The sequence below is a fragment of the Crinia signifera genome, chromosome 1 (genome assembly GCF_055691185.1).
Source record: "Crinia signifera chromosome 1, ASM5569118v1, whole genome shotgun sequence".
In the NCBI taxonomy this organism is placed as follows: Eukaryota; Metazoa; Chordata; class Amphibia; order Anura; family Myobatrachidae; genus Crinia; species Crinia signifera.
The window spans coordinates 175,206,033-175,219,218 of NC_139217.1; the positions used below are offsets into that span (position 1 = coordinate 175,206,033).

The 13,186-nt window shown below is 42.5% G+C and overlaps 1 protein-coding gene across 2 annotated transcripts in view; it reads left to right on the forward strand.

Annotated features, from left to right (window-relative positions):
* The first annotated feature begins 943 nt into the window (after positions 1 to 943).
* NUP54 (nucleoporin 54) overlaps positions 944 to 13,186 on the forward strand; it is a 29,432-nt gene continuing 17,189 nt past the window's right edge. The window contains exons 1-6 of one of the 2 annotated variants that reach the window (XM_083177875.1): positions 944 to 1,131; positions 4,343 to 4,441; positions 6,464 to 6,625; positions 11,227 to 11,316; positions 12,114 to 12,260; positions 12,620 to 12,849. In XM_083177875.1, the coding sequence (XP_083034001.1) occupies positions 1,086 to 1,131; positions 4,343 to 4,441; positions 6,464 to 6,625; positions 11,227 to 11,316; positions 12,114 to 12,260; positions 12,620 to 12,849 (774 nt within the window). In that variant the 5' untranslated portion in view covers positions 944 to 1,085. The remainder of the gene's footprint in view (positions 1,132 to 4,342; positions 4,442 to 6,463; positions 6,626 to 11,226; positions 11,317 to 12,113; positions 12,261 to 12,619; positions 12,850 to 13,186) is intronic. The other variant, XM_083177884.1, reaches the window with a different exon arrangement.

A 13,186-nucleotide genomic window follows, 5' to 3' on the forward strand; every position in this document is an offset into this window, starting at 1 on the left:
GCAGCAGCATCACCCATTGACCTTGAGGCCATAGATAGTGAAATGGATTCCTGCTCAGTCCAAGATGACGTCCTGGATGCATCAGTTCTGTCACAAAATTCCACAGTGGGTCTGCCATCATCAGCATCTTCACCACCGCCAGTACAGCGACCGGCATCAGCGTCGCCATTGCACAGACCACCATCAGCGTCGCCATCTGCTTCTGGAACAGCGCACCCAGCTAAATGTAGTGCAGCCCCTGAAGCGACAGGCCGGCCGGACAGATAAGCTTAAACAGTTTTACAACTCTTGGTAACAGGGGTAGTCAAGGTTTTGTGCAGATGCAGGCTGCTCCCGACAGCAGGGAGTTTAGGAGTGCATGCTGCCTTTTGCAGCATGGCCCTCGTTAATGTTGTCCCTCAATTGTACTTGCAGGATGATGGAGGACATCGTTGAGCTTACACACTAGAAAATATGCAAATATGCACAATGATAACTCGCCATATTGCCACTGCAATATCCAGGAGGGAAGCACATCATGTATATCCTGGATATTTTGGGAAGTGTAAAAGCCAGTATAAAGTTATAACAAAGCCCATACATTAGTCTTATTCCATGTCTTTCCCTTGTAAATAGTGGACACGCCTCTCACTCATCTTAATCTGTCAAAAAATCTAGGTCATAAATCTAGGAGCAATTACATGCAGCGCCCATAGAGGGAGCTGTGGCACACGATGGACACTGATACGCAATACCATGTCACTGAGCAACACACCTCTAACCACAAGAATCTCATATCCAAACAGTGGCAAATGCAGCCTAGCTGGTTTGCGCTAAGTATTTTTTCTTTTTCTTTTTTTCGCCAACAGCCATCGCGTCATCCATGACAGGAGTGAACTGTTTGTGCCCTTATCAAACATGGCGGAAAGCTTCAACAAACGTCTAGCGGTCATCACGCTCGTTAAGACTGTCTGCGTGCTTGACGTGCGCATGCGTGGTGCCAGATCTATGTCCTACTGTAGCTGCTGGTGTGTGTGGTCGCGGCGTGTGTGTCTACTGTATTTACCGGCTCTCTGCTCTCAGGGCCTGTGCAGCTCAACGGTGACATGTCGTTCAACTTCGGATCCGCCACTGGGGCCACAGCTAGCCAGGGTGAGCGATGGGGTGATGGTGGTGGAAGTGGGCGGTAGAGAGGACAAGAGGCTATCTATCTGTCTGTCTGTCCACAAATAGTGCAGCATTCAGCGATCCTTGCAGAGGCAGCAGGATGACCAGCCCGTTCACATGGGTGACATACCTCTGCTTATCTCCATCACCTGTGTGTGGTTGCATTGTAGTACAATATAAATTTTGTGAAACGTTTAGTCAGTCGATGAGTGACATATAGCATGGTGCATGTGTATATCTGATATGTCAGAATAACGTCATTCACAGACACATTTTATCCCTGCCGCGTAACCTATGCGGATATATTGGGTACCTGTGTATGTCCAACCAACTGACACCCATATGCTGGCCACAGTAACCACCAGCACTGACATCCCTACTGTCACAGGCAAATTTAAATGCCTACCCAGTTGTGATGGATGGCCTGACATATTGGGGCTTATTCAGGTCTGAATGCAGTACTGTGTATTCTCAAATGACAGAGCATGTGCACTGTCAATTTGACTAGGTAGCTAAAAGACCCGCATGTTCAGCGGGTCCTGGTGATGTCACTGAACAATATTGTTTACCAATAAAGTTCAGTGTGTACACTCCATATCGGCCAATACTGGTAACTATAATGGCTTTGGTCAGGGTCGCCTAGTGTGTATGGAGCATTACTAGTGTTCATTCTAGCACCCGCCATGTTTGAAAACCCATGCAGTTCCTCTTCCCCAGGCAGGAAAGAGGAACTGCTTGGGTTTTCAAAGATGGCGGGTGGTAGAATGAACACTACATTACTATACACCACATTTTTCCAAAAGCCAGTATCTGCTTCCCCTCACTTAATAGAAAGTGCAACTCTCAATGAAACATAAATATTACCCCTGGAGTGGTGGGGTTTCCTGTGGCAGGACAAACCTTCCAGGGCAGCTCCAGAAATACTCACCAGAGAAGGGGCTATTGCTTCTGGCTTTGGCTGTTTGGGATCACTCGGGGATGCCTCAGGTGTTCGGGTAGTCCCGAACTTACCAGAGTGGCGATGAGGAGGCTCAGTGCACAGGGTTAACACTGGGGTGATGGGTGGGGTTTGGACCTACGAGAGGGGGGTCGCTGGAGACACCAATGGCGCACACCTGCTCATCAGTGGCTTGCCTGGAAATTTCCAGGAGTGTCCTGCCCCAGCAAAACCCACCACAGATTGTCAGAGGCCGTCCCCCTTACCTTCGCTCTGGCGTTAGTATGCCGGAGCTCCGCCCCAGCCGCCTGTCAGTGATCACACAGGCGGCAGGCTCGGGGATGTTTTGCGGCGGCTCGGGAGGACTCGGGTGCTGAACTCTCCCGAGTCCCACCCAGCCGCGCTGACCATCCCCGAGCCTGCTGCCTGTCAATCACTAGAACTAATGGGGGCAGGGGAGCTCCGCCGGAGCTGAGAATTGAGGAGACAGCAGAGCGGCCACTGGGGGGGGGGGGGGGGGGGGGGGGGGGGGGGGAGACCTGGACACCACTGGCGAACACCTTCATTTTAGTGGTATGCCCGGAAATTTTCCGGGACAGGCCGCTGCGGCAGCACAGCTGAGCCCGAGAAATTTCCGGGCATACCACTCAAGTGGTGAAATGTTGTATTGAATGGTTAGAGAGAAGAAATTATGTGTGGTGTACATTCACATTTAGATTTCTTCATTGAAACAGATCAAGGGCAAAATATATTATGTAGCAAGTTTTTTTTTTTTTAAGGAAAATATTTAAATAATGATTCGGTACTTGTTTCCTAACACGGCCACAACGATCATGTTCGGGGGCATCGCATCGGTACCATCGCACCCGATTTTTTAGTGCATGCGATGGTACCGACGCGATGCCCGCGATTTCCCTTGGGGAACAATGTTAAATGCCTCAATTTACTCGCGATGCCCCCGATTTCCCATAGGAAACAATGTTAAATGGCTCAATTTACCCAAATCATCATAGGGAACAATGGTAAATGGGCCAGAAACCCCCCAAAACACCCCTGAACAGTGAAATGTCCCCCCAAAAGTAGTTTACGCCACCCCACGATCAACGCGAACCCGAAGCGTGGGGAGCGCAGCGGTACGCGTCCTCCGACCTTTTTATACCCCCACTATCCACGTCGGCATGGAGTTGAGAATAGAATAGTGTGGCGAGCCACCGAGCCCGAAGTGTGGCGAGCGCACGCGGATACCTGTGAAGCCCGCGAAGGGACGCGTTTACCTGTGAAGGTATCCGCGTCCCCTCGCTGCGCCACACTTCGGGCTCGGTGGCTCGCTGCGCTCGCCACACTATTCTATTCTCAACTCCACGCCGATGTGGATAGTGGGGGTATGAAAAGGTCGGAGGACGCGTACCGCCGCCCCTCGCGGGCTCGCTGCGCTCGCCACGCTTCGGGTTCGCGTTGATCGTGGGGTGGCGTAAACTACTTTTGTGGGGACATTTCACTGTTCAGGGGTGTTTTGGGGGGTTTCTGGCCCATTTACCATTGTTCCCTATGATGATTTGGTGAAATTGAGGCATTTAACATTGTTTCCTATGGGAAATCGGGGACATCGCGGGTAAATTGAGGCATTTAACATTGTTTCCTATGGGAAATCGGGGGCATCGCGTCTGGACCATTTAAGCCTTTTTTAGCCGCATACGACGCGACCGACGCGATTTTGACTTTTTTCAATGCATTTCAATGGGAATTATGCCCGCGATTGTGGCCGTGCTAGGAAACAAGTACCAATGATTCAGATTCAATATTGTTCTCTGTGACAGGGGCACCTCTGTATGTGGCAGATCATTTTATCGGTCATTTTTTTCTGTAGTGTATTTAACACCGCAATGTTACGAAGGCAAAACCAACAGGCTTTTTGCCTTTAAAAACATTGCTACAATCTCAGCACTTTCAAAAACCTGTTCCATATTAAATTTGGTGCAATAGAGCTAATAATGTCCTATTTTATAGATTTCCTGTTCTATCAGAGCAGTGGTTCTCAAACCACATACAGGTCATGGGTTCCAGGTCACTCGACAGGTGCAGTCTGTATCCATAACAGTCACATTTTAAAAATACACAGGTGTCGCGGAGAACATACACTGTGTGGGTTCCCAAGGACCGAGTTTGAGAACCGGTGTATTAGTGTTATTACTTAAAATTTTTGCAAGAGAATTTCTTTTGCTTTTATTCCCCATTCTCACTATATATATTCTTCAATAGGTACAGCTGGGTTCTCCTTAGGAACTTTTACGCCCAAAACAACTGCATCCGGTTTTGGATTTGGCCCTGCTACCACAACAACAGCAACAGGATTTGGTGGTAATCTCAAACTCTTCTTATTACTCTTTAATGTATGTCTGGACTATGACTGGACAGATGTAATCAGTGTTTAAAAAATATAGGCATCTTTTGTACAAATACTTATGTTTAGTGATGGCATAATTCCTTTCTGCTTATTTGTAAATGGAAGTAAATAGAACCATTTAATTTATGCATGTGTGACATGTAGATGTATAGTTTCATAGTTTTCTCTCCATTGAGTCACTTTACCACAGGTGACATGACAAGGCTCGTGTGAGGGTACAGGACAGATTCATTATGAACTATTTGCTAACAATTAGCTCCTCTGCAGAATATTCTATTTCAACTTAATGGCTATCAACTGTCCTTTCCTTACAAAGGTTGATAGTAAGACACTATAGTTGATGGCATGAGGTATTGCCCTCTGTTATGAAGGAAGATAATCAATCAGATGACACATTGGATCAGAACAATGTAATTATGTGAGATGCTTTGTCAGGAAGTGACAGACGGGATGCACAATATTGCATATCTTAATGCAGTTGCAGTCCTTATAAGAAGCTGTAAATACGGTACATTATACTAATATTGTTTTAAAACAGTTTAGGGCAGATGAGTTTACCTTATTCTTCTACTTTGAGTTGTAATATATTTATTGCATTCCAAATCAACAGAGAAGGCATAGAAAAATAAATCTACCTGGAAAGATCACTTTTCTGTGCCATACAGGATGTGATGTGTCTCTGTAAATGCTGTCCCTTCTACATTTTTTGCCTATCTATTTTGCATAACTTTCAAGTTTTTCCTTTATACCCAATTGCATATATAATTTATTACCATTTTATGCAAATACCATATTTCTTCTATATTTCCTTTATTCCGCTTATGAGGTGAAAAGAGGAGAGTTAGATGGAAGGAAGTTGGACTAAATGTGTTTATTCTGTCCATGTTGATATGTGTTTTATAAGGTTCTACCTATAGTTGGATAGCTCTCTTATATTGCTATCCAATTCTTAAATGTATTTGGTTAGAAATGCAACAAAGAAAATGTTTGTATATGCAGTTTATGTGCACATAGTACCTCCTAAACAGGGCAATGATGAAATCTAGTCCTGAACATTATGTAAGTCCACAGAGGTTTGTATGAACATGTAAAGAAAATAAAAAAGACTTCATACACATGGTCATTGGAAAAGAAGGTATTTGGAGAATAGGTAATCTGACCATACATTCAGGGATGCTCTAAGACAGTGAAGGCTAACCTTGACACTCCAGCTGTTGTTGAACTACACATCCCAGCATGCCCTACATCAGTTCCAGAATGGCCAAATAGTAAAACTGCAGTAGGGCATGCTGGGATGTGTAGTTCAACAACAGCTGGAGTGTCAAGGTTAGCCATCACTGCAAATCTAAGACCTAGTAATAGTTCTCAGCACAGTGCACTCTGTACTTAACTTTCCCTTAGAGCTGCACCATGTTTTGTTGACCTCTGACAATACTGATTGCTACGATCATTATTGAAATTGAGATGCTGCGAGAAAGCACCTACTGTACATACTTGCTGCTCGCTTACAAAATTATTGTACTGTCCCCTATAGCTGCAAAAATGTATAACTTTATTGACACCTGTTTTAACACCATTCTGTACAAGCCCTTAACTTGTGACTCCAGGTACTTCCTGGATTATTCCGTTGACCTGTTCGGGATGTAAAATTGGGCCCAGAGATTTCGTATTGCTGCTTCATTTAAGTGTCACAATGTCCATTTTAAATAGCCTTCAAATTATTCCATTGACATTTTTTATTTCTCAAGAATATTACCGTAACAAGGAATAAGATCATTCGCATATACACACATTTCAGCTGTATAAATGTAGTAAGAACAGGGAAGGGAACCTTGACTTATTTCACACTGGGTTTTTGCATAAGACAAATGGGTGCCTTTCTTTCAGTCTGGATATCTGTATTCTCTTTACCTTTTTCCTCTTCTAAACTAGTTTTTCATTCCTGCCACCTTCTCTTCATGCTTCCCTCTCGTCAGGATTTGGAGGGCTGGAGTCAGCGACCTCCAACACCACTGGGTTTAACTTTGGTGGGTTCGGACTAGCTGCCAACCCTGCTTTAAACTTTAACATTGGGAACTTCAGTGTTTCCTCTGCTCCAGCACCACCCTTCAATTTTGGTAACACCCTGGCAAGTGCAGGTAGAGAAAACCGAATGTATGTGATGTCTGTCATGAATCTGATCAATGCAGTGATCCAAGAATTGGCCGTAACAAACTGATTCTCAAAATTAGACTTTTGGATTAGCTGCAAAATGTACTTTTGATAATAAAAAAAAAAAACAGTAATGCAATGACTGAAGTCGCTTTGCAAAGGTGTCGAAGAACAGAGTATGAAATAATAAGCTGTGCTATGTAGGAGATTGTATTTATAGTAGTATGCATTCATTGCAAGTTTTCCTTTGTATTAATTTATCTGTTCCTGTAACCCCCATACACTTCCTCTTCTGCAGGTCATTTGTGTATTTCACACAAGTAGTGTTTACACCTGAATTTAAATACTTTTACATGATCTGCAAAGGAATACCAATGTATATTAGCAATAATGGCTTTTAAAGTTGCATGCATTGTATTAAAATATTTTTCTTTTATTCGAAATGTTGCCACTATTCTTGGACCACTGCAAATTTATATCACACACATTCCACCAATCCGTTACCATCCAAGTTTTGTTCTTTGTTCAGTTAGTGAGGTATGTCTTCCTTGTGACCCAACTGTGAGGAGGAATAAAAAAAAAACCCTCCAAAACCAAAGCATCCATCTTAATTTGTTAACAGTGACTATTGATGTTTTGTTTTCTTCTGTGAAATATGGCCAGTGTACTGCATTGCTACTCGCGTGTTTGGAACCTTGCATTGAAAAATGTAAATTAAGCTGCATTTCAAGGGCTTGTCTTTTTGTGTGCATTAATTAGTAACACTTTTTGCCTGAAATGTATTTTGGTTATGTGGTGCTACAAGGGTCTCTGGCGTACTATGTAGATGCCAGGCACTACAGCATTTTGTCAGAATTTGCTTTATCCGAATGACTAATTGTGCACCTCCTTCTCATCTTCTGGTTGGCCATGCAGTGTAATGAAAGATGGAACAAGGCACGTTCCATCGTTAATTACATACTAGTGTAATGTGTACAGACAATCTTGCATGGTCCGGGGTGAATGGAAATAGCCCCACCAGCGCCATCATTGGCACTCATCCTAGTGTGTATCCAGCCTAATGCGTATTGAACTACAGAAGTACAGATGGGACATACTGCATCTTGCATATATACAGACTTACTATTAATATACAGAGTGGATGTGGCTCTGCTCATTAGAGCTTACAACCTAGGGCCACATGAACCAGAGCCTATTTCTTTCGTGGTCTATCATTTCCTTTGTTGGAAATATTTAACTATCTCCATGCAGTCACACAGCACTCAATATCCGAGATATAGAGTGATTTATTAGTAAAAAAACACTCACTTTATATTATATTTTGCAAAAATCTCTGAAAACTTTTGTCAAGTTATTATGGGATATTGTGTGTAGAATTCTTATGGGGAAAATGTATTTATTCCATTTTAAATTAAGGCTGTAACGTAACAAAATTGAAGCTCTATGAATACTTTCCGGATGCACTGTGTATGTATGCATACATGCATGCATATCAGCACAATTTGCACCGTCCAAATGACAAATTGTGCACATCTTCTAGTATGTATGCCTATTTGTGTGCTCCTGCAGGTCACATGTGGCATCATCTAGCTCCCTGCACCTTTCCTGTTTGGGGTGTCACTGTCTGTAGGGAAGTTTCTAGCACATTCTGTATCTCCATACTGACCAGACTGTACTAGAAAGGGGTGCTGGACGGGGTCCCGACAGTCGGGATCCCGACTGTCAAAACACAGACAGCCGGGTTCCCGACCTCCACCTGCTATTTTCCCTCGTGGGGGTCCACGACCCCCATAGAGGGAAAATAGAATAGGTGGCGAGCGCAGCGAGCCCGCAAGGGGCTTAGTTGCGCTCACCATGCTATCTGGGTCCGACCAGTCGGGATCCCGACTGTCGAACTCCTGTACCACACCCCTAGAAAGCACCAAAGCAGACAGTGACAACCAAGGCAAAAAAAAGTGGATCTGCATGGATTTTGAAAGGTGCAGAGTGCTAGAATGAACCCTATAATTTGTTATGTGATTAATTTTCTAGCACATTGATTTTATTAGCCAGTTTTGTGTCTCATTGGTGACTAAAGAACATTGGATAATCATTTGTTCATAGGAGTATTAGTGCAAATTTGGTTTTGTGACTCAGCATTCAGATCATTAATAGATGTTTTCCAAATTATGCCTGTCTTGTGAGTGCTCTAATAGTGGATGGACAATACCGATATTATACTGCCTGCCCAGGTCACTGAACACTGGGTTTCAAGCCACGTCACAGCTGCTTGAAACCCTGTTTACACCTCTGGATCTTGGATATTGCCAGGCTTGCCTATGCCAGCTCTTGGAGATGACCAGTGAGCCACGTGACCTGACTGTTTACACTGGTCCATTACCTGGGTCCAACCCTACTCACTACCCAGGTTGTATTGCCACGTCAGTCGACCTAGATTTTGTTGTGAAGGACCTTTTTACTTTGAGGTCCGACCTGGTTTTACTCCGCTATAACCTGTTATTGCAGTGTAAAAAGGGTATTCATGATATTTATCAGGTTTTTCATCTGTCGTTTGCTAAATATAATTTAGTCATATCTTAATTTCTAGATAAGAGGCAACAGGGCATATATAAAACATACAAGAGCGAAAACAAAGCTATCCTGGTGAATAGGGTAGAGGAGGGCCTTGCTCATGAGACTTTTTACAATATTACTGGAAAGTGGCAGTACAAAAAGGTGCATGCAAATTGATAGTACAGGTGGAAGTAGGATTAATGCACATACTGTAAATAGGTCAGAGGTAGATTTCAGAGTGTGTATTCTGAAATTATGGGAAGTGGTGTGGAGGGCTTTGTAGGTAGGAGTGGTGCAGCGGTGAGAGAGGAATACTTATTTTCCTGTGGTACAGTATCTACGGTGGATAGATGGGTGAGGGGAATGCCAGATCAGAAATAGTTGCCATTATGGGTAACCTTCTTTTTTTTTTTAATGCGTAGTAAACCTCTATAGTGTTTAATTTTATGTAAGTGAAGGCGGGGCTAGTTGTTACAGAGGCAAGTTGTTGCAATCAATCTAATACCACACCCATGTCCTGCAGTGGCTCTTGCAACTGGGAACAAATTTGAATTTGTAACAGTCAGTACTTGGCGAAACTGCGCTAAGGCAGATGTATTTATGTAGCAGGTATCTAGATACTCGTTTTACTTGTTCTAAAGTAATATTTTTTTTATCTATATTTGAAGTCATATTTTGGCTGGACTGTTAAAGGTAAGGGTTAATCATTTACATTGTTAGACTCAGACCATTAGTGTATTTTTTTATTATTGTTATAATTGTAAATTGAGGCATGGATATTGACCTATGGCCATCTTAGTTAAAAGACGTAATTTGGACAAGTTGTTACTTGTAACAACGTGCCACACAGTGCAACATAGCTCTAAAGATTTAGAATTCGGACTTCTACACATGTGCTTCCAAAAAGAAGATGTGGCCATGGCAAAGAAGGAACAGCAATGACACGAATACAAGACACACCCTTATCTGTCGTCATTATGGGGACATGCCCAGCAATCTGTAAGCTGTTGGCATACCCCAAGTTCCACTGTCTGCTTTAAATAGATGCTGTAAGTGACAGGGGGTCTCCCAACTGCTACCCACAGGCAGGAAAGGAGGACGGTTCCAAAAATTGTGACTGCACCACAAAAATTGGGACAGTTGGGAGGTATGTTGCTACCATTTTTCTTTTGAGTTGGGCATGCCTCTTCCCTATCACTCACAGAAAATGGCCGGGTGACACCCACAAATTGTTAATAATAATTACTGAATGATTACACCCAATAAAAATAAAAGAAAGAATGCAGTTTTGTGTCTATATTTTTCTGTTTGTTTCTGATTAAATATTTTTGAGATATTTGAATATCTGTAGTTTTGAAACAACTAGCCCTGCCTTCCCCTACAGTAGATAAAATCAGATCACGGACTTTTCTTGTCAAAGTAAATGCTTATCAGTATGTTATTTATGTACCCCTCATGCCTAGTGATCTCCAACAACAAAGTTGAGGCTGTGACACCTCCTTGGACTCTTGAATGTTTTAAAAATACTTAAAACTATGTAGATCTGATTAATAGTGATAATTGTAGCAACACAACGAAGGAATATAAAGCTACATTGGTATTCTTATATTTTTCATTTCATCATTATGAATCCATGAGGGAATTTCAGTTCAGCGTATTGCACGCATTGTGTCAGCCAGCATTGCAAGATTTTCCATTGCAAACCAATAAAAAAAAAAAAACTTGCATAAGTCGGTCCTGCCATATGCGATACTTGCTCATTGTATTCAATTGAGCATTAAAACAATCTATCTAGTCTCTCCATTTTTTTTTGTTTTCTAATTGGTGCATTATATAGTTTGACCTTATAAATATATTGTCTTTTAGTATGTTTTACACTATGCCATGCTCTTTGTTTGTTTTTGTTTTTTTCTCCTTCCCCAATTAAAATTTGATTTAATTTTTTTTCTCATCACTTTGAGTGCAAAAAGTATATATTTCAATTCTATACCAGGTGGTTTTGTGTCATGTGACCTTTCTACCTTCTTCCCATTAGGTGGGTTTGGAGGCTTTGGAGCCGCAACGACCACGACTGCTGCTGGCTCAGGTTTTAACTTCTCTGCTCCAACTAATACTGGCACAACTGGTAAGAAGTCAAACAATGCGTGCTGCAAGTTGCAGATTAAAGCGCATTCATTAGTTTTATTTTTGTTACAATGTTTCCAGTATGAGCAAAGTAACTGATATGGATACATGCCTACACACGGGGCGATAGATCACTTTTAAAATAGCTCAACATCGTTCCGTGTCTAGGGGCTATAGCGATGCATGGCCCCTAAATCTGATTACATCACCAGTGTTCTCAGCGGAAAACATGGGCCCTGACAGAGTGCTCAGCACGCAGCGCTATGTGCTGAGCGATCTACATTGCTCAGATCGCGTAGCAAAATCTCCTCATATTTAGGTTTCATTAAGCTGAGTGCACACTGGAGTGAAGGGGGTTCTTTCCAATATCAGAATGACTCCCCTGTCATCCTGGATTGTACACAGTGGTGTGATGTTAACGAAGGACAGAACGATCCTTCCATCCTTCAGTTGCATGCATAAAGATGTGCAGTACATCAAACCTAATGTGACCGAGGGAGAACGCATTTTATCGGTCTACACTGACCGACATGCTGGGCTCTCGTGCGTCCTGTTCATGGCAATGGATGTGCAGTCGTGTGAGATGGCGTCTTGGTGAACAGCGAGCCAAGATGGAAAGCTGTGGTGTGCCTGCCGACTGAATGAGGGTGGCTCCATCTGTATGTCAGTCATGTTGAAAATATTTGCAAATTTTTGGATATAGATCTGAACTATTTTTTTCAACCCATTTCACAGCCTCCATCATTTACTTTGAATGTAAAGCTAATAATGACCATGTTTAATTGATGCACCTGTTAGGTCTTTTTGGTGCTACTCAAAACAAAGGCTTTGGATTTGGAACTGCATTCGGTGCAGCAGCACCAAACACCGGTCTAAATACTGGGTTGTCCACTGGACTGGGCTTCGCAGGTTTCAACACTCAACAGCCACAGCAGCAACAGAATGGTTAGTATAAAGCCTATGCAATGCTCCCTATTTATTCCATACTCCCTGTATAATGCCACCCTTGCTTCCATCATGTAAAAACTAAAATGAATTACCCACTTTAACATCATGGGGCGGATATATTTAGCTGAGAAGCATGTGTGTTCAAATGCTGCACTTGCTTTAGCCCTGAACTTGAGTATATGCAGCTAATTGTATCGACCCGTGTGTTATACATTTTTATAAGGTAACCCTCCGTATATCAACAGTTTTATGCAGCATTTAACATGGGCTGCCTAAAGAAAGCAGTGTTTGTAGCTCTTATCTGTATACTTTATTGTGTCTTTGGCCCCATATTTTATAGATGCTTTTTATTTCAGTCCTTGGGGGTGGCCTGTTCAGCCAATCTATGCCAAACACCAATCAGTCTAACCAACTGATCAACACAGCAAGTGCACTTTCTGCACCAACATTGCTGGGGGATGAGAGAGATGCCATCCTGGCAAAATGGAACCAACTTCAGGCATTTTGGGGAACCGGAAAAGGATATTTCAGTAATGCCATCGCTCCTGTGGAGTTCTCACAGGAGAACCCATTTTGTAGGTTTAAGGTAAAAGAACAAACAAACTTTTAAAGTTGCAAATGTTTTTTTTTTAATGTTTATTTTAAGCTGTGTTAACTAGTTATAATATACAAAATATGGTGATAGAGAAAAGAATTAGGAGTCTAGAATAATAGGCGCTCGGGTGGATGTCAAATGAAAGTCCTTTTCTTATAGATAAAAATGCGCAAACACTTTATTCATCCATATACAGTATTTTCCATAAAATCGATTTGCGGCAATATTCAGTAAAAAATAAAGAGGATTATAATACCAACGTCAGTCTATATGCTCGAACAGACACTTCACACTAAGAGAGCGGGGCAGGGATAAGTACATTTTATGA